Below are 23,733 nucleotides of genomic sequence, written 5' to 3' on the forward strand. Positions count from 1 at the left end.
AAAGTCTAATACAAGTTGGTTTATTGTTATATACCACAGAAGATGGGGCAGTCCCATCTTTTATACAGCACCCTTACAAGCCTTCATGTAGGCGGGGGTTCACATATCATTTAAGCAAATACTTCTACATATGGGAAGGAAAATTACAGATGATCCAGGGCAACTATAAGGAAGAGAGGAAGATAGTGCAGCCGCACTCAACTGGTTTCCTGCCGACAGATAACCCTGAAACAGACAGACAAAACATTCCCAGACAGAACTGTATCATCACACTCTTAACTGAAGCAAACTGCGAAAGACAAGAAACTACAAGAAATTAACTTAAGAAAACCGCACTGCAAAACACATTAATTCTTATAATCCCCTCTTCCAGACTCTCTCTAGAGTCTGGATTCTCCAGTATCCTTCTGTGGCAGTGGGTGATATCCTGCAGAGATAGCAGACACCATAGTATACATACATTGTGTGAAACATTTCATAATGCATGGACCAAAAATACACAATAAAAACAAAATAAGTAATACTGGTATTATCATTGAGACATAAGGTGCAAACGTGCCAAATAGGCTAGAGAGAATACCCCAATTCCAATTATTAGTTCTAGACTTTAGCTCATCCTCATATATCTGTGATGAGATCTGCTTAGTAGCTACAGCAGTGCCAATTGATCCCTCGGGCTCATCATTTGCAGGTATGTATGTGCAGCATTTGTCACCTACAACAGAACAAACCCCTCCCTGCTGGGCAAGAAGCATGTCCAGGGCCAACCTGTTCTGCACGACCACCTGTCTCAGTGCACGCAGCTCGCTTTGTACCCCTACCAGTGCAGCTGTGGTACTGTTAACAAATGATGCCAGTCGATAATGCATGATGTTCTGTTGTCTCAGTAGGTCAGAGACGCCGAACTGAGGTACCATAGACTTCCAGAACCGAGTCCAGTGTGACCTCATCTGATGTTCATCAGGGACGTCCTCGTTGTCCACTGATCGTTTGCTCCTGAAAGACAAATCACGTTGTGTATGCATAACAGTCACACGATGTTGCAGCTGCACTGGTGCACAGAGGCCTGTCCAGCTCATCCTGTACGTGTTGTTTACAGTGTCCTCACCACAATGCCAGTACCAGTCATCAGCCAGCACGGCACCTTTCGCTGGCCAGGGATCTTCACAGAGCGTGAGCAATTCAATGCAGGCAGTGTTCCTAGAGGTGTAACAAGCAGTTCTATTATTTCCCTTAGCACATGCTGCGGTGTTCTTCTCACATGAGCCCCTCTCGAACCTTGGACAGTAGCTTTGCAGCCACCTGTCTATACCCTGCCCTTGGTTTATTATTTGTTTACAATTTGTAGCACTTATACCTGTCACGCTTTCACCTGATGTCCCGTTAAAACAGTAAGGAAACATAAAACCTTCTGGTAACACCAGGCTAACTTTTACATCAACAGTTTCAGTTTCATTTTTACTTGATGCACTACCTTCTTTCTTGCACGTTTCATTCATACAACAGTAATTATACCGTTTAGTTTCATCAGTATAGGGTGTTGTTACCCTCTTTACACACCTAGGAGAATATACATACATTTTCCCTGTATAATATGTACAAAACACAGTGAAATTGGGTGGGTTCACAGTTATAGACAAATGGTTTCAAGGATACAGTTATTGCGGTGCGGAATAATTCTTAACACACCACACATGATTCATTGGTCAGTTGACGCGCTGTCCAGTTGGCATACTGCCAGAAGAGGTTTCTTTTGACCTCCTCCTTTGAAGCGTTGGGTACCATGAGTCCAGCTAGGACAATACACATTATTGCTCTGGAAAACAAAAACAGTTAGTACATGTAATACATTGTTTTTCATTTCAAGGGTTTCACTCTGGTTGCATGAATCCACTGTGGAAAAAGATCAGTTAAAACAGCAGTTCTGGTCACAGCTAGTATCTCTGTAGGCCCATCATACAGAGAGTCATTAAGGCCCCCGGTTTTTAGTTTCTTTACCAATACTTGATTGCCCACTTCAAAGGGGTGTGAGTTAGCTTTCGGGATCTCAGGGTGTTTCATGTTAACCCTTTCCCAGAACTCAGTTAATTTTTCTATTAGGCCTACAGAGTACTCAGACATATGATCAGTTAATACCACACCTATCCCTACCATTCCGTGGCGCCAAGGGATGGGGAAAGGTCGGCCCATCACCACCTCATAGGGTGATAAGTTGTCTAAATTTGGCTGAGGCATCATTCTTAGGTCTGCTAAGACAATTGGAAGAACCCTTGTCCAATCGGATGTATTCATACTGATCATTGCTTTTCTTATCTTTTGTTTAATGGTCCTATTCTTCCTCTCAACGAAAGCTGAGCTTTGAGGATGGAAGGGTATATGTAGTCGCCAAGAGAAAATTTGTCCACAAGCACCAAGAGGTATTTAACCCTCTGGGGCCTGAGGGTGTTTTGAGGCCCTGAAGAAGTTTGACATGCCCTGACATTTGTTGTTTTTTCAGTATCTTAAAAACATTTTAATGGCTAAAGTCTGATTACATTGTAATCAGCACATATTGGGCTACAATAATATGCAAGCAACATTAATGTGCATGTTTGTGTTTTTGAGAAAACTACGTTTATGCGTGGTTATTGAAAATCTAAAGTTTTGAAGTCACTGAAATAAGGCCATGAAGCACATATAGGACATTTCTTTACAAGACTTTTGATAATTGGATGTCGTAGGCTAGAATTTTTTCAACCAAATGATGTGAAAATCATCTCGTTCACTCATTCAGAGAAAACAATATATTGATGTAAATTTTATAAAACATGTTTTGTGATCGAAAGGGATTATTCATAGGTGTGGCAATGACCCATGAATATTTAGCAATTCACACCTGAGAGACAAAAGAGCCCTCCCTAATGGCCCCATCAATGACTGACTTGACTATAGCAGGTAAGGAAACAATGTGAGAAGATTCAGAGAATGGAGTTTTAGATTATTTTTATTTATTTACTACACTGTATAACCAAAACATACATAATGAAGGTCAAAGACACATTATTGAGCTCCCTCATCTAACCAAACAGATGTGCACAGACTTTGTGGCATTTCTGAAAACTTCTTCTGAATTCTGTTCAACAAATGAAACATGTAAATCTTACCTGCTATTTTGCGTGCACTTAAAAAAAAATACAAAAAAAGTCAAAAACTTGTTTTACACTAGAATATCAGTGTAGTTGAACATCTCAAGTTTCTAGTGCTCTCAGAGGAAAACAGTTTGAAGGGACTCAAGGGAAAGAGGGCAGGATTCATCTTTTGAGCAGGTTTGAGATCACTACAAAAACAAAACAAAAATCATATCAGTATCATCTGTCAGTATACAGTCATAGACTCTAGCATTTGTACTAATGTAAAAAAGGACATGTAATATCTGAGAAACTAATAATTATCGTTTAGCACTATATTACTAATAAACGTGATGTAAACATACATTCAGTGTAAGCACACATATTACTTTTACACCCTACTGTTATACAATAAAATAAATAAATAAATAAAGTATGATTCTACAGTCATAAACATATCGTCATAAATGCATCTCACAGTCATAATCACATCGTTTTTCTAGAACATTATAAATATCCTGGCATTGTGAGAGATGCAATGCAATCAAATGTACTTCATAATGTTTCATTTGATAAAGTCAGGAATTTTAGTTTGGAATAAGTCTAACTAGTAAAATGTGTACACGTTTTGTCAAAGTAAATAACAGCGAAAGCTAGTAGGAAAATGAAAATAAGACTTACTCATGTAAATGTCTCCTCCTGCTGGGTTTGCGTTGCATCGCGTCCTTCTTGTGATCGTGGTAAATATAAATCTTATTCCTCACAGCATATCTTCATTCAGAAACAAACTGTAACCAAGATGAACTTGAAGTCATGTTGCTTTGTTGCGGTGATGTGGGAGTTTCCTCACATACAGATACTCCGGTCCTTGCCGCGCTTGCAGCACATGGCTAATTTGCATATCTAAAGGAATTTCGCTAGTGGGCGCGGTCACATTAGAGATAATTAGTTGGAACTGGATAGACTAGACATCTCCTTGGTTTCATATAGATTAATTTATTACAGATTATTTGTTTTTGATAAAACTTACTTCGTTTAAAAGCATAAATCTCAAGCTTTCAGTAGATACCACTTTTATGTTTGTGTGCTGAGTATTCACCGAGTTTGAATGATTTAAGTGACGCATTTCTAAAAGCAGTTTGCGGAGACAGAGAAAACAGAAATCACCCTGTTTGTTTTCTTTATTCTAAATAAAAAAGCACAACTTTCTGCTGTTCTTGTGAGTGTGCACAAATAAAAGTACACACTTTACAGTTTCCAATGATGTATATCTCTAAGTTGTATGACTAAAACCGACAGAGCATTTTTAGTGTCTTTTGCGCTGATCTAAAAAAAAAATGAGCTGGTATCGCCGGCGATACAGCCGGCCTCTGGGAGTTAAAAGGTCCCCTCTTGGGCATGTGTGTGAAATCAACCTGCCACTCAGTAAACGGTTGGTTAGGCCTCGGCAGGTGTTGATGTTTTGCTGGAGGTTTGCTTATATTATTTTTAGCGCAAATTAAACATCTGTCAAGAATGTCAAAAATAATGTCGCAAAATAAACGAGCGAGGTAGACAAGAGGCCTCAATAAGTGTTTCAACAAGATGCTGTTGTTTACTGAAGAAAATAATTTGCAGTTTCATCAGCAGAAGTCAGCTTCGGCACTCTCGATGGAGTGCAGACAGAGACTGAGTGCAGATAGAGACTGACACACACACACACATAGAGGCTTTATCTATCTTCAAGGTTGTCTTAGCCAGGCAAGACTCTTTATCAGTGTGTTGGACACACACACATTTAGGTCGATCATTTTCTGGTTTTAGGCAGGGAACAGCCTCGAGCAGATGCGTCTCATCAGACTTATTACACATTTTTGACATTATTATGAATTTATAATCTGCGCCAGTGAAATGGCTGTGCCACGACAATTTGATCAACATTTCCACGAAATGCAATGGTTTGTCCACTTCTGGTAACATGCTCAAAATGTCTTTCAAAGTCGAGACGGACGGCGGAGTTATCTCTATGTGGCCCCCGTCGTTTTGTTATCCATAAATGAGCTTCATTTATTTTCTCGACGGGCGCTGGTGGGGGCGCGCAATGCTCTGCGGAAGTAAGCGCGGGCACGACAGGCGCGGGTGCAGGATAAGGTGGTGGCGCGCATGGTGAGAATGTGTAAAACAGACTGGATAGAGTTTAGCTGCTTTCTCTAATTTGGTTTTCTGTAACTTCAACTCAGCCTCAGCTAATAATTGTTTCTCTTTTTTTCCTGTCGGCTTTTTCGGTACCACATTCCTGACAGATTTTGGCAGTGAAATACCCGGTTTATCATTCCATACAGTTTGCATTTTTAACCAAACATCATACCCGTCTTTCATATATTTTTGGTCCCATTCAGGGTCACCTTCGCCTTTATATGTCAATCGAAAAGCTTGTGCCATATGATTTGGGTCAAAAGAACCCATTCGCGGATATGTAGGATACATCCCATTGGCTTCGGTCCAACCCGCTAAATTATTCACCCATAAATTTGTGTAAAAACCCCAACTACATCTATTCATCCAATCATTTGGTGTTTCGCCAGGATTTGCTTTAGGATAGGTGGCTCCCATGATAGATATTACAGATAATATATACAGATATTCACCTCACCACGGGACAGACCGAAACTCGTGACCCACACTTTTGCTTTTAATTTATTTGAGCGCGCTCTCTCAGTTTTGCTGAGAATATTGCGGCGGCCTTCAGATAGGCAAACTATACTTCACCTTACCTGGTCCTCGCAATGTATTTGCGGCAGCCTTCAGATAGACAAACTATACTTCATCTTACCTGGTCTGCGCAATATCTAGATAGACAAACTATACTTCATCGTATCTACTCACAACACGAACAATAATGTAACTAATCAGGTAGACAAACTATACTTCATCTTACCTGATCAGAGACATCACGTCGGGGTCACCAAATTGTTAGAACCTCGTTTCTGGGTCACTGCAGTTTCTCAGGTCTGTCGAGTGGATCAGCAACAAGCGCTTGGGATAGACAACAACACACCAAAGTCTAATACAAGTTGGTTTATTGTTATCTACCACAGAAGATGGGGCAGTCCCATCTTTTATACAGCACCCTTACAAGCCTTCATGTAGGCGGGGGTTCACATATCATTTAAGCAAATACTTCTACATATGGGAAGGAAAATTACAGATGATCCAGGGCAACTATAAGGAAGAGAGGAAGATAGTGCAGCCGCACTCAACTGGTTTCCTGCCGACAGATAACCCTGAAACAGACAGACAAAACATTCCCAGACAGAACTGTATCATCACACTCTTAACTGAAGCAAACTGCGAAAGACAAGAAACTACAAGATATTAACTTAAGAAAACCGCACTGCAAAACACATTAATTCTTATAAGTTTCAAGAAAAACTTTGTCAACAAAACAAACTTTGCTGTTATCTGTTCAAAATATTCTGAAAATTTTACCATTTTAAGATCAGTTATATTTATATCGCCCCATTACAATACTCAACTTGATTTTTTAAAGATATTTTCAAAGAATGAAGCGTTTATAGAGCACTTTATTGTGTATTGCTGTACACCCACATGAACTGTGTTCATGTTCATGTTAATTCGCAGTACATAAACTAATGTTAAAAGATACTAATTTACCTTTAAACAATATATGAATACTTTTTTTAGCTTAATATTAATTAACATTAATAAATGCTATTTAATTAATGTTCATGTTAACTTATATAGTTAATGTTAACAAATGAAACTGGTTGGCAACATTTTATATATTGTGTGTATGCGTCTGTGTGTTGATTTTAAAGTGTAACAGACAATTCAGTAAACTTAAAATCCAAACTGGCTGAGGGTTACTGTGAATGCATGTGCCAACTGGGCACCGTTTTCCTTATTGATTCTTAGTTATGTAGCGCTTAAGAGTGATGTCTTATAACAGGAGTCACCAGCAAAGCAATATCCACATACAAATTGTACAGATAGGTAACGATGACATTTAAGCAGAAGTGGTGGATGTAATGCAAGCAATAATAACATTTTGTTATCATCATGAATTACATGTTCTTATCATCATCATCAGAATATAGGGAAAATGTAGCATATTGGTTCACAGTTGGCATTATCTGAAGTCCTTGCAGGTGGTTAGGTTTATAGCAAACTCCTTCTAGAGATTTAATGAAATCAACATTATATTTGATCAGTCTGATCTAGAGGCCTTAGAGATGTTAAATTGTGAAGATCTTGAGTTTTCATTAAAGGGTGTGTCCGTGGCGGCCTGACAAAGTTTGTTGTTTTGCCATGGACATAGGTGTTATAACTCAGCCATAAAATGTCTGATCTGCCTCAAACTTCAGAGGTTTGGTAAGAGTCCTGGCCTGAAGACACCTAAAGGCCAATATTCAGATATTATCATAGCGCCACCTGTTGACACCAGGATATATCATATCTTTCACTAACTCAAACATACCAAGGTCAATCTGCACCAAACTTCATATGTTTGATAATAGTGCTGGCCTGAACACATCAACATGCCAATAATCAGTTATAGGCATAGCGCCACCAGCTGCCAGCGGGAAGTTTGGCACATTTAAATGACTTATGACATATTTCTCGTATATTTACTGTATTAAAAGCATACTGCCCACCGTTTGCTGTTTTCCTAAAGCCACCGGTCGGCGGTGAGCCCAGGTGCGAGGGCCCGTTCATCGCTGCTTGCAGCTTTAATTATTATTATTATTATTATTTCATCAATGTTTTGGGTCATTTCGGGGCCCTTAACATACACGAAAACTCTTGAAACTTTGCACACACATTGGAACCTGCGGCCATCAGGGCCGCACAAACTTTGACATGGGGGGGTCACCTGGGGGGGGGGGGGGCGTGGCACAGCGTTAAACATTTTTACTTTTGAGGGACTCTGGAGCACACACCGGTTGACCTACATTTATCAAAATTCATACACATATAGACCTCATCGGACCAAACAACTTTCATGCTCAAAGTCAGTGCTTCGCCCAACAGGAAGTCAGCTATTCAGGGATGTCTAAAAAGCGCATGCAATGGAATTTGATATACTCCTCCTAGGTGTATCCACCGATGGCCACCAAACTCGGTCAGCATGATCTCAAGACATTGGGGACGCAAAATTGCCAGGGGAATTTTGATATTTCGAACGGTTTGGCCGTGGCGGGGCGACAAAGTTATGGCGAGAAATGAGAAACAGGAAGTGTCTAATAACTTTAACACGCTTTGTCTGATTTTGACCAAACTTCAGCAGTTTGTTCATCGTCTGATGTCAATCACAGAGATGTGACTATTATGAGTTAAAGTTATAGCGCCACCAACTGGCAGCAGAAAGCGCAACGTTTTCTAAATGCTTTTAAATCAGCCTTTTAATTTTACTCAATTTGCTTGAAACTTCATCCCAATAATGTCGAAACACGGCCAATGAGAATCTGTGAAGGGCATTATCGATAACTTTTATCATGTTGCCATGGCAACGTGTCAAACTTTAACTTTAGTTTTTTGTGTTTTCGAGCCACTTACAATACTTGGAATTTCATGAAACTCAACACACACATCTGTATTAATGATATTTAGACACTGATAAAAGCCCATAAATGGGCGTGGAGGAGGCACTCTATAGCGCCACCTTTTGACAAAAGTTGGGGGTTTAGTTTTGCCTACAGTCACCAAACTCGGTACATATATTGGTCTCATCAAGCCGGACAACTTTCTAATTAACACTCATTAGCTATAATAAACAGGAAGTTGGCTATTTTTATTTGAATGTGGATTTTTTGAAAAATCAGGCTGTAAATAAAATCATACTAAACAAAGCAGAAACAAGAAGTTCACACCAAACTTTGTCAGCATGATAAGAATATACTCAAAATGCTAAATTGTGAGCGGATTTTGGATATCTTGAACGGTGTTGGTGTGGTGATTTTTTAAAAGTCACAGTAAAAAAAGTTGCATTAATTTTTCTATATATTTAAAGTGCCTAATACCAACTCTTCAAAACTTTGTATGTATGAAGAACAAATCATTCTTAGAAAATACGCTTGGTATCAAAATAGCATCATGCTCAGAGGCCCCAAAAACATTAAAAGTATCCAGAAGTGAGAGAGGGAGAAATGAAGACTGTAATACAAGGGATGAACACCAGAGGTCCTCGTATGATAAGGAATATTTTTACCTCTAATCCTATTCTGTTCATTCTCAATGTGCAACAAAGAAACGAATGCATAGATTTATTTGGAGTTGTTATGTACTGTACTGTCAGAATACTTTTACATAATTTTAAAATAAACACTAAAAAGCATAAAAAAATTAGTTATTTTTTTTAATGAAAAATTATGAAATGTTTTGTTTGTCTCTCACTGATTTGGTAACACTTTCTATGAAGCCCCTATTATAAGGGTATTTCTAAGGCATTATAATGAATGCATAATGCATTATAAAAAAAGTATAATATATTATATCATCCAATGAATATTCATAACAACAATTATCATACATTATAATACTTAAATATTAGAGGTTATAACTTTTAAGATTATGATTATTTATAACACACAGTATACACCATTTTAAACCTACTTCATTTGTAATGGACTATATCATATTAGATTTATTTTTTACATTATATTCTATTCTATTGACTATTAACAGCTAACTCTCACCAACTAACACTCCTTACAGTGTAGACTTAGTTTAATGTTAGGCTAAGTAGAAGGTTCATGTTCTTGCAAAGTTACTTATAATCAGTTTGTCTTTTGGGGAACTGTCTAAATACAGTGTTAGCATATATTTACCACAACAAATAATAATTACTGCTAGCTGACATGCAGTTGCAGAGTTACTTATAAAAAGCTGTCTAACGGGTTCCATCAAAATAATTAAACTGATCATATTATACATTCATCTGATCTGATACCTGATCTTATGGCTATTTGAGAATTATTATTATTATTACTTATAAGTGATCTTTGTATGCTTTAAGTAAAGTGACATCAGTAAGATGGCAAAATATGAGACTTATACATTATAACTATGAGGAGGTAATCATACTCATAAAAGCTATAATAAAAAAAGTAAAAATTCTAATACATTAAAACTGTTCTTATGAATGCTCATGAGATGATACAACATATTATAAGGTTTTTTATAATTTATTATGCATTCATTATAATGCCTTAAGAATACCCTTATAATGTATTATTAATACATGAACCCACAAATATTTTAACAAATATAAATAAATGTACTAATGTACCTTTTAATAATATATGAATACTTTTTTTAGCTTAATATTAATTAACATTAATAAATGCTATTTAATTATTGTTCATGTTAACTAATATAGTTAATGTTAACAAATTAAACTGGATGGCAAAATTTTAAATATTGTGTGTATGTGTCTGTGTGTTGATTTTAATTAACCCTTTCAATTCTGTAAACTTTAAATCCAAACTGGCAGAGGGTTACTGTGAATGCATGTGCCAACTGGGCACTGTTTTCCTGATGCTATCGGGATGGTGACTGCGCATATGGCGAGGGCCCGGTCATCGCTGCTTGCAGCTGTAATTTTTTTTATTTTATTTTTTTCAGCCTTCCGGGCACTTTTGGGGGCCTTAACATACTCAAAAACTCTTGAAAATTTGCACACACGTCGGAATCTGCGGCCATCAGGACGCCACAGAGGCTGGGACCCGGGCGTGGTTCAGGGCCTCTACAGCGCCCCCTGGAACACAGTTTGAAAACTTGATGTACTGCGCACACATACTTGCACCTAGTGATATGAAACTCGGTACACATATAGATCTCACTGAGCCAAACAACTTTTGTACTCTATGTCATAGGCTCCACCTGACAGGAAGTGAGATATTTAGGGCTGTTTAAAAAGTGCATGCTCTGGAATTTAACGTACTTCTCCCAGGATTTCCATGGGATTGTCACCAACGTCGGTCAGCATGATCTCAAGACATTGGGGACACTAAATTGCGAGGGGATTTTTGATATCTCGAACGGTTTGGCCGTGGCAAGGCGACAAAGTTATGGCGAGAAATGAGAAACAGGAAGTGTCTAATAACTGTTGCACACATTGCCTGATTCTGATGAAACTTCACCAGATTGTTCGTTGTATGATGCCGATTCCATAAATGTGACTATTATGAGTCAAAGTTATAGCGCCACCAACTGGCAGCAGGAAGCGTGTCATTTTCAAAATGCTTTGAAATCAGCCTCTTAATTTTACTTGATTTTCTTTAAACTTCATCAAAATCATGTCAAAACACGGCCGATAAGAATATGTAAAGGGGTCGATGATAAATCAAATGCTGTTGCCATGGCAACGTCTCAAACTTTAAAATTAGATTCCTGTCTTTTCGAGGCAGATAACATGCTAAGAATTTCATGAAACTCACACATCAATATTAATGATAGTTAGACACTGGCGAAAGGTCATAAATGGGCGTGGAGCAGGCACTCTATAGCGCCATCTTTTGACAAAAGTTGGGGGGTTAGTTTTTCCTACAGTCACCAAACTCTGTACATATATTGTTCTCATCAATCTGGACAACTTTCTAAATTAAACTCATCAGCTAAGACCAACAGGAAGCCGGCTATTTTCATTTGAATGTGGATTTTTGGAAAAATCAGGCTGTAAACAAATTCACACTCCTTCTAAGAACACCAAGCTGTTCACACCAAACTTTTTTTTAACATGAAGAGAAGATTCTGACGGTGTTAAATTGCAAGCGGATTTTGGATATCTTGAACGGTGTTGACGTGGTGATTTTTTAAAGATGTAGTAAAAAACATAACCGTAATTTTGTTATATCTTTAAAGTGCAGCATCCAAACTTATATCTTTAAAGTGCAGCATCCAAACTCTTTACAACTTTTTTACAGAGAGATCTAATCATTCTGAGCAAGTGCTGTTAATATAAATTTTATACAAGCTTCAATGAATTAAAGAAAATTAAAAAAAGAAATCAGAAACCTGCTGTCACTCTGGCTGAATGTGTGTGTGTAGTCAGAGTGAGTGAAGCTCATTGCAGGGGGGAGGGGTGAGAGGCAGAGAGGGTGACAGAGCAGAGAGCCATGCTGCAGACCATCTTTGAGGAAGAAATGCACATATATGTAGTGTAATTACATAAATATGTCTGATCTTTGAGAGTCTGATATTTTGAGAAAATATAAAGGGTCACTAAGTCTTTCATTGTTTGTATTTTGCAGTTGTTGTTTTTTTATTTATTTTTTACTGAACTGTACCATGAACTTGTCCTATTCAGTCACATAGCAAAAGATTAAGAAAAATACAACTTTTAAGCATGAGTGATTTATCTTCATTGATAGACAATTTTTTCATAGTGTTATTTATTGAATATAAAATTATAATAATTAAAAATTTCAAGAAAAAAATTGACAACAAAACAAACTTTGCTGTTATCTGTTCAAAACATCTGAAAACCATAATTTTAAGATCAGTTATATATATATATCGCCCCATTAAAATACTCAACTTGATTTTTAAAGATATTTTGAAAGAATGAAGCTTTTATAGAGCACTTTATTGTGTATTGCTGTACACCCACATGAACTGTGTTCATGTTCATGTTAATTCACAAGTCAAGTCAAGTCACCTTTATTTATATAGCGCCTTTTACAATACAGATTGTGTCAAAGCAACTGCACAGTATTTAAACAGCACAATAGTGTGTAAGTAACGCATTATTGTAACAATCAATTTTTAGTTAAAAGCAGTTCATCAATGAATTCAGTGATATCATCGTCAGTTCAGTTCAAATAGTATACGATATCGCTGGAAAGTGTCCCCAACTAAGCAAGCCAGAGGCGACAGCGGCAAGGAACCAAAACTCCACAGGTGACAGAAATGGAGAAAAAAACCTTGGGAGAAACCAGGCTCAGTCGGGGGACCAGTTCTCCTCTGGCCAGACCAAACAACAGTTTGTACCAATGTCTGATTGTAGAGAACTCATCAGGATCCTGTGGTGTAGTGCCGATGGCCGTCAAGGTTGGCGAGGTCTTTATTGGTGATCCGCCTTGGAGCTCATCTGGTTGACATCCACGGCTATTGAAGTCATCTCTAGGTGGTGATCCATGATCTAAGCTGGGTACGGACTGGATCTGGGGGACTGGAGTGACCATCTGATCCAGATACAGGCTGGATCTGGTGGCTACGGTGACCTCGGAATAAGAATGAAACAGACTAATATTAGCGTAGATGCCATTCTTTTTACGATGCAACAAGTGCATCAGGTGTTATGGGAGGTGTTTTCGGTTCCGGTTGACCTAATTAATGCAGCCTAACAATCCTTTAACGGATTTGAATTATAGAAATGTGTTAATGATTTTATGTGTAAGCCAGGTTAAAGAGATGTGTCTTTAATCTAGATTTAAACTGACAGAGTGTGTCTGCCTCCCGAACAGTGTTAAGTTTATGTACTGTGTTAAGTTCACAGTACATAAACTAATGTTAAAAGATACTAATTTACCTTTAAACAATATATGAATACTTTTTTTAGCTTAATATTAATTAAAATTAATAAATGCTGTTTAATTTTTGTTCATGTTAACTAATATAGTTATGTTAACAAATGAAACTGGATGGTAAAATTGTATATATTGTGTGTATGTGTATGTGTATGTGTATGTGTATGTGTATGTGTATGTGTCTGTGTGTTGATTTTAAAGTGTAACCCTTTCAATTCAGTAAACTTTAAATCCAAACTGGCAGAGGGTTACTGTGAATGCATGTGCCAACTGGGCACCGTTTTCCTAATTGATTCTTAGTTATGTAGCGCTTAAGAGTGATGTCTTATAACAGGAGTCACCAGCAAAGCAATATCCACACAAAAATTGAACAGATAGGTAACGATGATATTTAAGCAGGATATGGATGTAATGCAGATAGGTAACGATGATATTTAAGCAGGATATGGATGTAATGCAAGCAATAATAACATTTTGTTATCATCATGAATCATGTTCTTATCATCATCATCATCATCATCAGAATATAGGGAAATATAATAGCATATTGGTTCACAGTTGGCATTATCTGAAGTCCTTGCAGGGGGTTAGATTTATAGCAAACTCCTCCTAGAGATTTAATGATATCAACATTATATTTGCTCAGTCTGATCTAAAGGCCTTAGGGATGTTAAATTGTGAAGATCTTGAGTTATCGTTAAAGGGCGTGTCCGTGGCGGCCTGACAAAGTTTAATGTTTGGCCATGGACATAGGTGTTATAACTCAGCCATAAAATGTCCGATCTGCCTCAAACTTCACAGGTTTGGTAAGAGTCCTGGCCTGAAGACACCTAAAGGCCAATATTCAGATATTATAATACCACCACCTGTTGGCAGCAGGATATATCATATCTTTCACCAACTCAAACATAACAAGGTCAATCTGCACCAAACTTCAAACGTTTGATAATAGTGCTGGCCTGAACACATCTACATGCCAATAATCAGTTATAGGCATAGCGCCACCAGCTGGAAGCGGCAAGTTAAGCACATTTAAATGACTTATGACATATTTCTCCTACATTTACTGTATTAAACGCATAACTGCCCACCGTTTGCCGTTTTCCTAAAGCCACTGGTCGGCGGTGAGCCCGGGTGCGAGGGCCCGTTCATCGGTGCTTGCAGCTTTAATTATTTTTTATTTTTTTTTAAACCTTCCGGGCACTTAAGGGGGTCTTAACATACTCAAAAACTCTTGAAAATTTGCACACACGTCGGAACCTGCGGCCATCAGGACGCCATAGAGGCTGGGAACCGGGCGTGGTTCAGGGCCTCTGCAGCGCCCCCTGGAACACATTTAGAAAACTTGATGTACTGCGCACACATACTTACACGTATTCATATGAAACTCGGTACACATACAGATCTCACTGAGACAAATAACTTTTGTACTCTATGTCATGGGCTCCACCCAACAGGAAGTGAGATATTTAGGGCTGTGTAAAAAGCGCATGCTCTGGAATTTGATATACTCCTCCCAGGATTTCCATGGGATTGTCACTAAACTCGGTCAGCATGATCTCAAGACATTGGGGATGCTAAATTGCGAGGGGATATTTGATATCTCGAACGGTTTGGCCGTGGCAAGGTGACAAAGTTATGGCGAGAAATGAGAAACAGGAAGTGTCTAATAACTGTTGCACACATTGCCTGATTCTGATGAAACTTCACCAGTTTGTCCGTTGTATGATGCCGATTACATAAACGTGACTATTATGTGTCAAAGTTATAGCGCCACCAACTGGCAGCAGGAAGTGTGTCATTTTCAAAATGCTTTGAAATCAGCCTCTTAATTTTACTTGATTTTCTTCAAACTTAATAATGTCAAAACACGGCCGATGAGAATATGTAAAGGGGTCGATGATAAATCAAATACTGTTGCCATGGCAACGTGTCAAACTTTAAAATTAGGTTCCTGTCTTTTCGAGGCATATAACATGCTTAGAATTTCATGAAACTCAACACACACATCAATATTAATGATAGTTAGACACTGGCAAAAGGCCATAAATGGGTGTGGAGCAGGCACTCTATAGCGCCATCTTTTGACAAAAGTTGGGGGGTTAGTTTTTCCTACAGTCACCAAACTCTGGACATGTATTGTTCTCATCAATCTGGACAACTTTCTAAATTAAACTCATTAGCTAAGACCAACAGGAAGCCGGCTATTTTGATTTGAATGTGGATTTTTGGAAAAATCAGGCTGTAAACAAATTCATACTTATCCTAAGAAGAACAAGCTGTTCACACCAAACTTTTTAAACATGAAGAGAAGATTCTGAAGATGCTAAATTGCGAGCGGATTTGGGATATCTTGAACGATGTTGACGTGGTGATTTTTTAAAGATATAGTAAAAAAGATAAGCATATTTTTTATATCTTTAAAGTGCTGCATCCAAACTCTTTAAAACTTTTAGTCATTCTGAGCAAGTGCTGTTAATATCAATTTTATACAAGCTTCTATGAATTAAAGAAAATTAAAAAAAGAAATCAGAAACCAGCTCTCACTCTGCCTGACAGTCTATCTATGTGACAGTCAGAGTGAGTGCAGGGGGGAGGGGTGAAAGGGAGGGAGGGAGGGAGAGAGGGCAGTGGAACATGCTGTTTTGCAGACAATGTTTGAAGAAGAAATGCACATATATGTTCATGTTATTGTTCATGTTAACTAATATAGTTAATATTAACAAATGAAACTGGATGGCAACATTTTATATAGTGTGTGTATGTGTCTGTGTGTTGATTTTAAAGTTTAACCCTTTCAATTCAGTAAACTTTAAATCCAAACTGGCAGAGGGTTACTGTGTGTGCATGTGCCAACTGGGCACCGTTTTCCTAATTGATTCTTAGTTATGTAGCGCTTAAAAGTGATGTCTTATAACAGGAGTCACCAGCAAAGCAATATCCACACACAAATTGTACAGATAGGTAACGATGACATTTAAGCAGAAATGGTGGACGTAAAGCAAGCAATAATAACATTTTGTTATCATCATGAATTGCATGTTCTTATCATCATCATCAGAATATAGGGAAAATGTAGCATATTGGTTCACAGTTGGCATTATCTGAAGTCCTTGCAGGGGGGTAGGTTTATAGCAAACTCCTCCTAGAGATTTAATGATATCAACATTATATTTGGTCAGTCTGATCTAGAGGCCTTAGAAATGTTGAATTGTGAAGATCTTGAGTTTTCGGTAAAGGGCGTGTCTGTGGAGGCGTGACAAAATTTGATGTTTCGCCATGGACATAGAAGTTGTTATAACTCAGCCATAAAATGTCTAATCTGCCTCAAACTTCACAGGTTTGGTAAGAGTCCTGGCCTGAAGACACCAAAAGGCCAATATTCAGATATTATCATAGCGCCACCTGTTGGCATCAGGATATATCATATCTTTCACTAACTCAAACATACCAAGGTCAATCTGCACCAAACTTCATATGTTTGATAAAAGTGCTGGCCTGAACACATCTACATGCCAATAATCAGTTATAGGCATAGCGCCATCAGCAGGCAGCAGGAAGTTTGGCACATTTAAATGACTTATGACATATTTCTCCTATATTTACTGTATTAAAAGCATACTGCCCAACGTTCGCTGTTTCGTAAAGCCACCAGTCGGCGGTGAGCCCGGATGCGAGGGCCCATTCATCGCTGCTTGCAGCTTTAATTATTCTTATTCTTATTATATTATTATTAACTGATGATTTTATCTACATGCGTTAGGCAGTAAACAAAATAAGTACCTTCGAAATTGTACAATACAATATCATATATTGAATATATTGCACTGGAAACACAAAGACAAAGTCCTGCTACATGTTTAAACAAGAGTGAAACTGATTAAACAAATGACCAATCACAGGTGGGAAGACAGCTCCACCCCGTCTCTCAGCTCCCTCGTCTCCACCGTCGCCCGTCGGTCCACCAGCTCCACCGGGCTCCATCGTCCTTTCGGCTCCGCCCCGGTCTGTCGTCATCCCACCTTCGCCTCAGGACTCCACTCCTCCAGCTGCGCCTCGTCGCTCCGTCCCACCGGCTCCGTGGAACTCCTCCATCCCTCTGGCACAGCCTCAGTCCTCTGTCGCTCCGGCTCCGCCGCGGACCTCCGGATCTCCGCCTTGGTCGCCAGAGCCTTCGGTTCCACCTTGGCCCTCCGGATCCTCGGTGTCGCCCAGGATCATCTGCTCTCCGTCTCGGGCTCTACCGCCACCTGCTCTGTCTCCGTCGGTCGGCCCCATGGAGTCGTCAGCCTTCCCTCCACCATGGCTCCTCCCTCCATCGGCTCAACCGTGGGTTTCCATTATGGCTGTGGTCTGGGTCTCACCTGGCCCTTCCTGCTTCAGATCCCTTCTGTCTCCTCCTTGGCTCCTCCCTCCATCATCACCTCCATGGACATTTCTGTCACCACCCTGGACTCCATCTTTTCCCGTTTTTCCCGTTGTTTCTCCTGAATTTTTATTAAACTGTTTGCTATTCTATGTTGTTGTTTGTGTGTTCCTGTCTGAATCGTGACAGTTTTCTGATATACCTCTGAAAAAAAATTAAATAATACATTTTACAACAGTCCTGAACACATGTTTTTTGACAACAGTGTATGTTATGTTTATCATAGTTCATGCACTGCATCTATACTGTGGTATTTTGTACTACGATCAAGTCATTGTTAAAATCATGCACAGCACATTTATGGTTGGATCAAGTTACTACTGGTTCTACAATACAAACTATGGTATTGGTTATAAAAAAAAAAAAACACACGTATACTAATAGTATAATTGAGTTTAGAGTTCTAAGTCACTATAGAAATACTTTTTCAACAAAAAATAACATTTCATGTCATTCTAAACCCATCTTTCTGTCTTTCATAAAACTGAATGGAACTTTCAAGCTTCAAAAAGCTTCATGTCCGAGAGGAAATCCCAATAATGTTCATTTTTGCTTAAATTTTGTGTTTTTAATATTTTTTTACTTTGTCTATTCTGATATAACACAGAATTGTTTTTAATGTGTGATACATTTCAGTCCTTGTGGATGATGATGGGTTTTATCTAAAACTTTTTTTTCTTAGACTTAAAGAGTGAGTCATTGCCTCTTGAATCCCGGAGAACAGGAAATGGTTAAGCTACAAGAAGGGAAAACTTTTAAACAGATACTAGCACTTTTTAAAGCATTTTGACAGAGCAAATGATATACAAAGAAAAACAAGGCCCGACCTTGACATAATACTTTGAAGTAGCTCTTCGAGTAACAGCATTGATTTTTCTCCAGAAACAATAATTAAAACAAGCCAAATGTGATCATAAATATAGAAACTACTTTTCCTCCCATTGTAGGAATAAGGCTTTACTCAAAGTCATCTGAAACATTGTGACATAAAGGCATCGATAATGATGTCCACAACAAACGTCATAATGAGCGTCAACGCCACTTTTGACCCTCATTTTGAGTTTGAAATCTTCAAGCTAACCCCTCTCCCGATCTCTGCTGGAAATTGAGGGCTATATTTGGAGGAGTGCTATGATGTCACAAGTGGTTGAGGGTAGGAGCCTATAACAGAGAGGATGGAGTGAGTGTGTGAGTGTTTGTGTGAAAAACAGAGACAACGCCAGCACCTTCAGAAGCTGCTGTCCACGGGTTTGAAACCGCTGGAAGTGAGTACTGCTACCTTTCCAATTAAATCTCTGAACATTTTTGGTTTATCATTTGGCTTGACATTACTTAGTGAGAGTTTGTTTTTAGTTTAAAAGTGGTAAAATCATTTTAATAATAATAATAATAATAATAATAATAATAATAATAATATATATATATATATATATATATATATAATTTTTTTTTTTTTTTTTTTTTTTAAATGTTGTCTACTGTAATATGACTTAAAATATCTTGAGCTTTACTGATGGGATTGTGGTTGTACAAAATTCCAAAAAATGTTAGAAAAAAATGTTCTAGATGTCTCTTTTATTAGGGGAAACACTTTTTTCCCTCTGACATGCAATTTTGTTCATGCTAATGCTCTTTTTTCTTCTTTTGCACAAGAACAAATACAAGTATTCCTGTCTGCCATGTATCATCTAAAACTGCCCTCCCAGATCCTGATCTTCCTTGTGATGCTGCAATGTATCGCCACAGTCCCTTACAACAGGCAAGTCTCCTTACTCATGTTGAAAAAGTAAAAATGTTTCTAGTTAGGGTGTATTTTTTATCTATATTTTTAGGATGCCCCTAATCTGAGCAATAAAACTAAGAATTCATGAATTGTGTAACCTGTAGTTAATTTAATTCTGACAAATTAGATCATATGTTGCATTCAGAATAATTTAGATTATAACATAGCTTGACACATTTTAAGTTACCTGACATATTGTCTAATACATACAATGCTAACATATTAACAAAGTATATTGTCTTTAATGTAAATTAAATTAAATTAAATTGAATTAAATTACAGAACATTAATAATGTGCATAATTAAGGCAAACCTGTGTGTATTTATCATGGTAAGTTACCAGTTATCATGGTAAGACCTTACTTTTAATATTAACTGTATTATTATTATATTGGCTGTTTATTAGTATTATAACGCATTCTACATGACCATATTCTACATCCGTAATCCTACCTAATTAATAATAATTAATAAACAGCAAATTAGTAGTTTATTGAGGCAAAAGTCATAGTTAGAGGTTTGTTAATAGCCGTTATTATTTATTAAAATGATTACTCTCTAATCAGCCAGAAATGTAACTCTGGTACATCCTTAATTTAAATTAAGTTTTAATTGCAATCTAATCAATCTATAAAACATGGCTACTAAATACCGCCCATACCTCAATTTGTGTTATTTTGTTTGGACGACTTCACTATTATTAAAAATGTGGAGATCAGTAATAAGAAAGTGTCTTTTAATTGGCAGGTACTGTAAATACAGTAAAAAAAAAATTAAACGTGCAGCTATTTCTGCCAGTCTTAACCCCTAAATATGATAATGTAATGGTAATAATACCACTTCATGGCAAATAATTAATGTGCGTTGTCCCTGTTAAAATAAAGAATAAAGAATAAAAACTATTTAGGTCACCTGACAAAAAAAGTTCATATGAGGTAGCGGATTATTTGGTGTCCTTGTAACAAGATGTAACAAGAGCGTTGGAAGTTTGTAGAAGTGTGTGTAAGTGATATGACCAGCGGGCGCAAATGATCCACTTGCAACACGTCTCCACTTCAGAAGATCGTCGTAGAGAGTGGCACTTTCTAAGCAACTCTGGATGAGATGGTGCTTTGTGGCCTCTTCTTGTCGACAGGTACTCCCTTTCATCTAATGAAAAGCCGGATGACTTGCAAGAGGTCAATGGATGGCTGCTTTCAGATCTATCTGACAATCCATTCGTGGGTTTTACGAGGCCACGGCCTCCAAGGGGCCTCACTGCAGTGAACAGGTACTTGTGCAAAATTGTCAATTATGATTCAGATTTTAAGATGTTGCCATTTTGGTAGGTTGAAGTACCATCAAAGTGTTTTAATGCCATTTGTAATAGCATTTTTGAGGGGGAATATAATAAAGACTGAAATTAAACATTTTGTTATAATCCATGGCCTTTTTTGTTCATTTTAGGTCAGTTCAGAAGTGTTTATAATATTCTTGGGATCTTGCTTAATTATGAACAACATCATAGGGTTGTTTTAATGTATTAAGACATATGACTAATGCCTAAAAATCCTTCTGAACATCCCCACAGTCATCACATGGAAAAGCGGAAGTGTAACACAGCCACCTGCGTGACTCAGAGATTAGCAGACTTTCTCATCCGATCAAGCAACACCATCGGCACCGTCTACGCGCCGACCAACGTAGGAGCCAACACTTATGGGAAGAGAGACTTGCTGCAGTCGCCCATTTATCTGCCCCTTTAGTTCAAATGCAAACACAGTGAAAGAATTATGAAAATAGTGAAAATTATGTATGACAGTGATTATTCAGAAATGATTCTGTTTGTATGTTACATTTGTTTATTTTATTTTATTTTCCCCCCAGTATACATAAAAGCCAGTGCCTTTTGGTGTAAACAAATGTTTGCAGCATTTTCAGTTTTGGGTAAACCTTGCATGTCAATAAGGTCGTATAGTGTTTTGCAATATGTTATCATGATGGCATATGAATAAAATGTATTATAAAAAGGACACGGATAGCAAAGAAAAACTGACAGTTTGATTTCAGATTTTTTTTTCTAATAAAAGAGAGATAAAAATTCACTTCTCTGCTCAATGTCATTATAATAAGGTCAACAAACCCATTTTTGTTACTGATTACTCACCAAATTTCAAGCAAAACAACTTATTTTCTGTTGAAGACAATAATCTACAGTTGCAATCAAAACTATTAAAACCCTCAGAGACTGCAGTACTTTACAAATACAAGCTTTTCTTAGGATCCAGGACTTTATAAAAATTTATTTTTTATAAAAACTGTTTACAGGTATATTAAAAGTGATAAGGTCAATATATAATGTTTTTGAGTTGTAGGATTTTTAATAACACAGCTATGTCATAATTACTTATAATTAATCTACATGAAGATTTCCAAGACATTAAAAGTTCTTAGAAACACAGTTGGCAGCCTGAATCCCTGTGTTGTACCAGGAAACCTTTGAGGGTGTTAAACAAAAAAGCACAATAAAATGTTTGATCAGAACAACTATGCAAAACTTTCAATGTAGGCTACTTCCAAGGACTTGCAAGATGACCTGACAAAAAGAGGAAAAACATGCAGTGAATTAGAAAAACACCAGACAAGTATAGCCTTCATGTTAAGACATCTTGCTGAATGCCACTCTTGACAAAGAAGAACAAAAAACTTTATTTGGATCAACCTGTGGAGTTCTGTAGGAATGTTTTCACTGCTGAAAAAACAGCTAAAACCAGCCTAGGCTGGTTGACTGGTCTTCGCTGGTTTAAGCTGGAAGTAGCTGGTTTTAGCTGGTCTCCCAGCTAGGCCAAAAGTGGCCAATACCCCTCTAAAACCAGCCTGCTGACCAACTCTGACCAGCTAAAACCAGGCTGGTTGACCAGCTTAAACCAGCCAACCAGCCTATGCTAGTTTTAGCTGTTTATTTCAGCAGGGTTAAGGAGTGATGTGACCAAACTGGAACTTTTTAGACCCATGGATGGTGCAAAAAAGGCAAAGCTTATAAGCAGAAGAACACCATCTCCATCGTCAAACATTGAGGTGGACCAGTCCTGTTACAGGGGTGTTTTACTGTTGCATGAAGTGGAAATTATGACTGTATGAAGGACATCATGAATTCTTTGAACTATCAGGCCATTTTGGCCAGAATTGTGATGCCTTTGGTGCAAAGACTGAAGCTAAAGATCAATGGACTTTTCTGCAGGACAATCATCCCAAAGTAAACATCCAAATCTGCTTATGCTTGGTTCATAGGTCAATCATAGAATGTTCTTGAGTGGCCTGTTCAGTCTCCAGATTTATTTCTCATTGAAAATATTTGGTTGAATTTGAAGAAAGCAGTGGCAAAGTGAAAACCAAAGATTATCAGTGATCTGAAAACTTTTTCAGGTGAGGAATGGGCCAAGATTGCAGTAGAGAGGTGACAGAAGCTTCTAAGTGCTTGCAAGCATCGTTTATTGCTGGTTTTAAAGAATAAAAGATTCTACACCAAATTTGACTTTTGGGAGTTGAATCATTTTGAACATCAATGTTCAGAGCAAATTAGATTTTTTTTAAATTATCCATCAACTTACGTTCTCAGAATCATTTAAATATGTATTAATAAACTTTTTCTAATAGTCTACTGATGCCTTTGTTGAATAGTTTTCACAAAATATGGTTCTCTGCAGCAAAATGTCTTGCAGGTCAAGGAGGTTGAATAATTCAGATTGCAACTGTATATATATAGTAACCCTAAACAGAAACTGATCAAAACAGCCAAAGTATCATGCAAATATGGTTAAATGTCCCACAACCATTAGAAAAGACCCTTTCTGACACCATCTGATTGGATGCAATGCCTCGCTATATGATTTTTGATGAACACACAGA

General features: G+C 37.7%; 1 protein-coding gene across 1 annotated transcript; it reads left to right on the forward strand.

Annotated features, from left to right (window-relative positions):
* The first annotated feature begins 19,741 nt into the window (after positions 1-19,741).
* Positions 19,742-21,856, forward strand: LOC141331504 (islet amyloid polypeptide). The gene is made up of 3 exons (XM_073836565.1): positions 19,742-19,821; positions 20,981-21,115; positions 21,416-21,856. Exons 1-3 carry the CDS (start codon positions 19,742-19,744, stop codon positions 21,588-21,590), a joined length of 390 nt encoding a protein of 129 aa, XP_073692666.1. The 3' UTR covers positions 21,591-21,856.
* The last annotated feature ends 1,877 nt before the right edge of the window (positions 21,857-23,733 follow it).

This window comes from Garra rufa, chromosome 3, assembly GCF_049309525.1.
Source record: "Garra rufa chromosome 3, GarRuf1.0, whole genome shotgun sequence".
In the NCBI taxonomy this organism is placed as follows: Eukaryota; Metazoa; Chordata; class Actinopteri; order Cypriniformes; family Cyprinidae; genus Garra; species Garra rufa.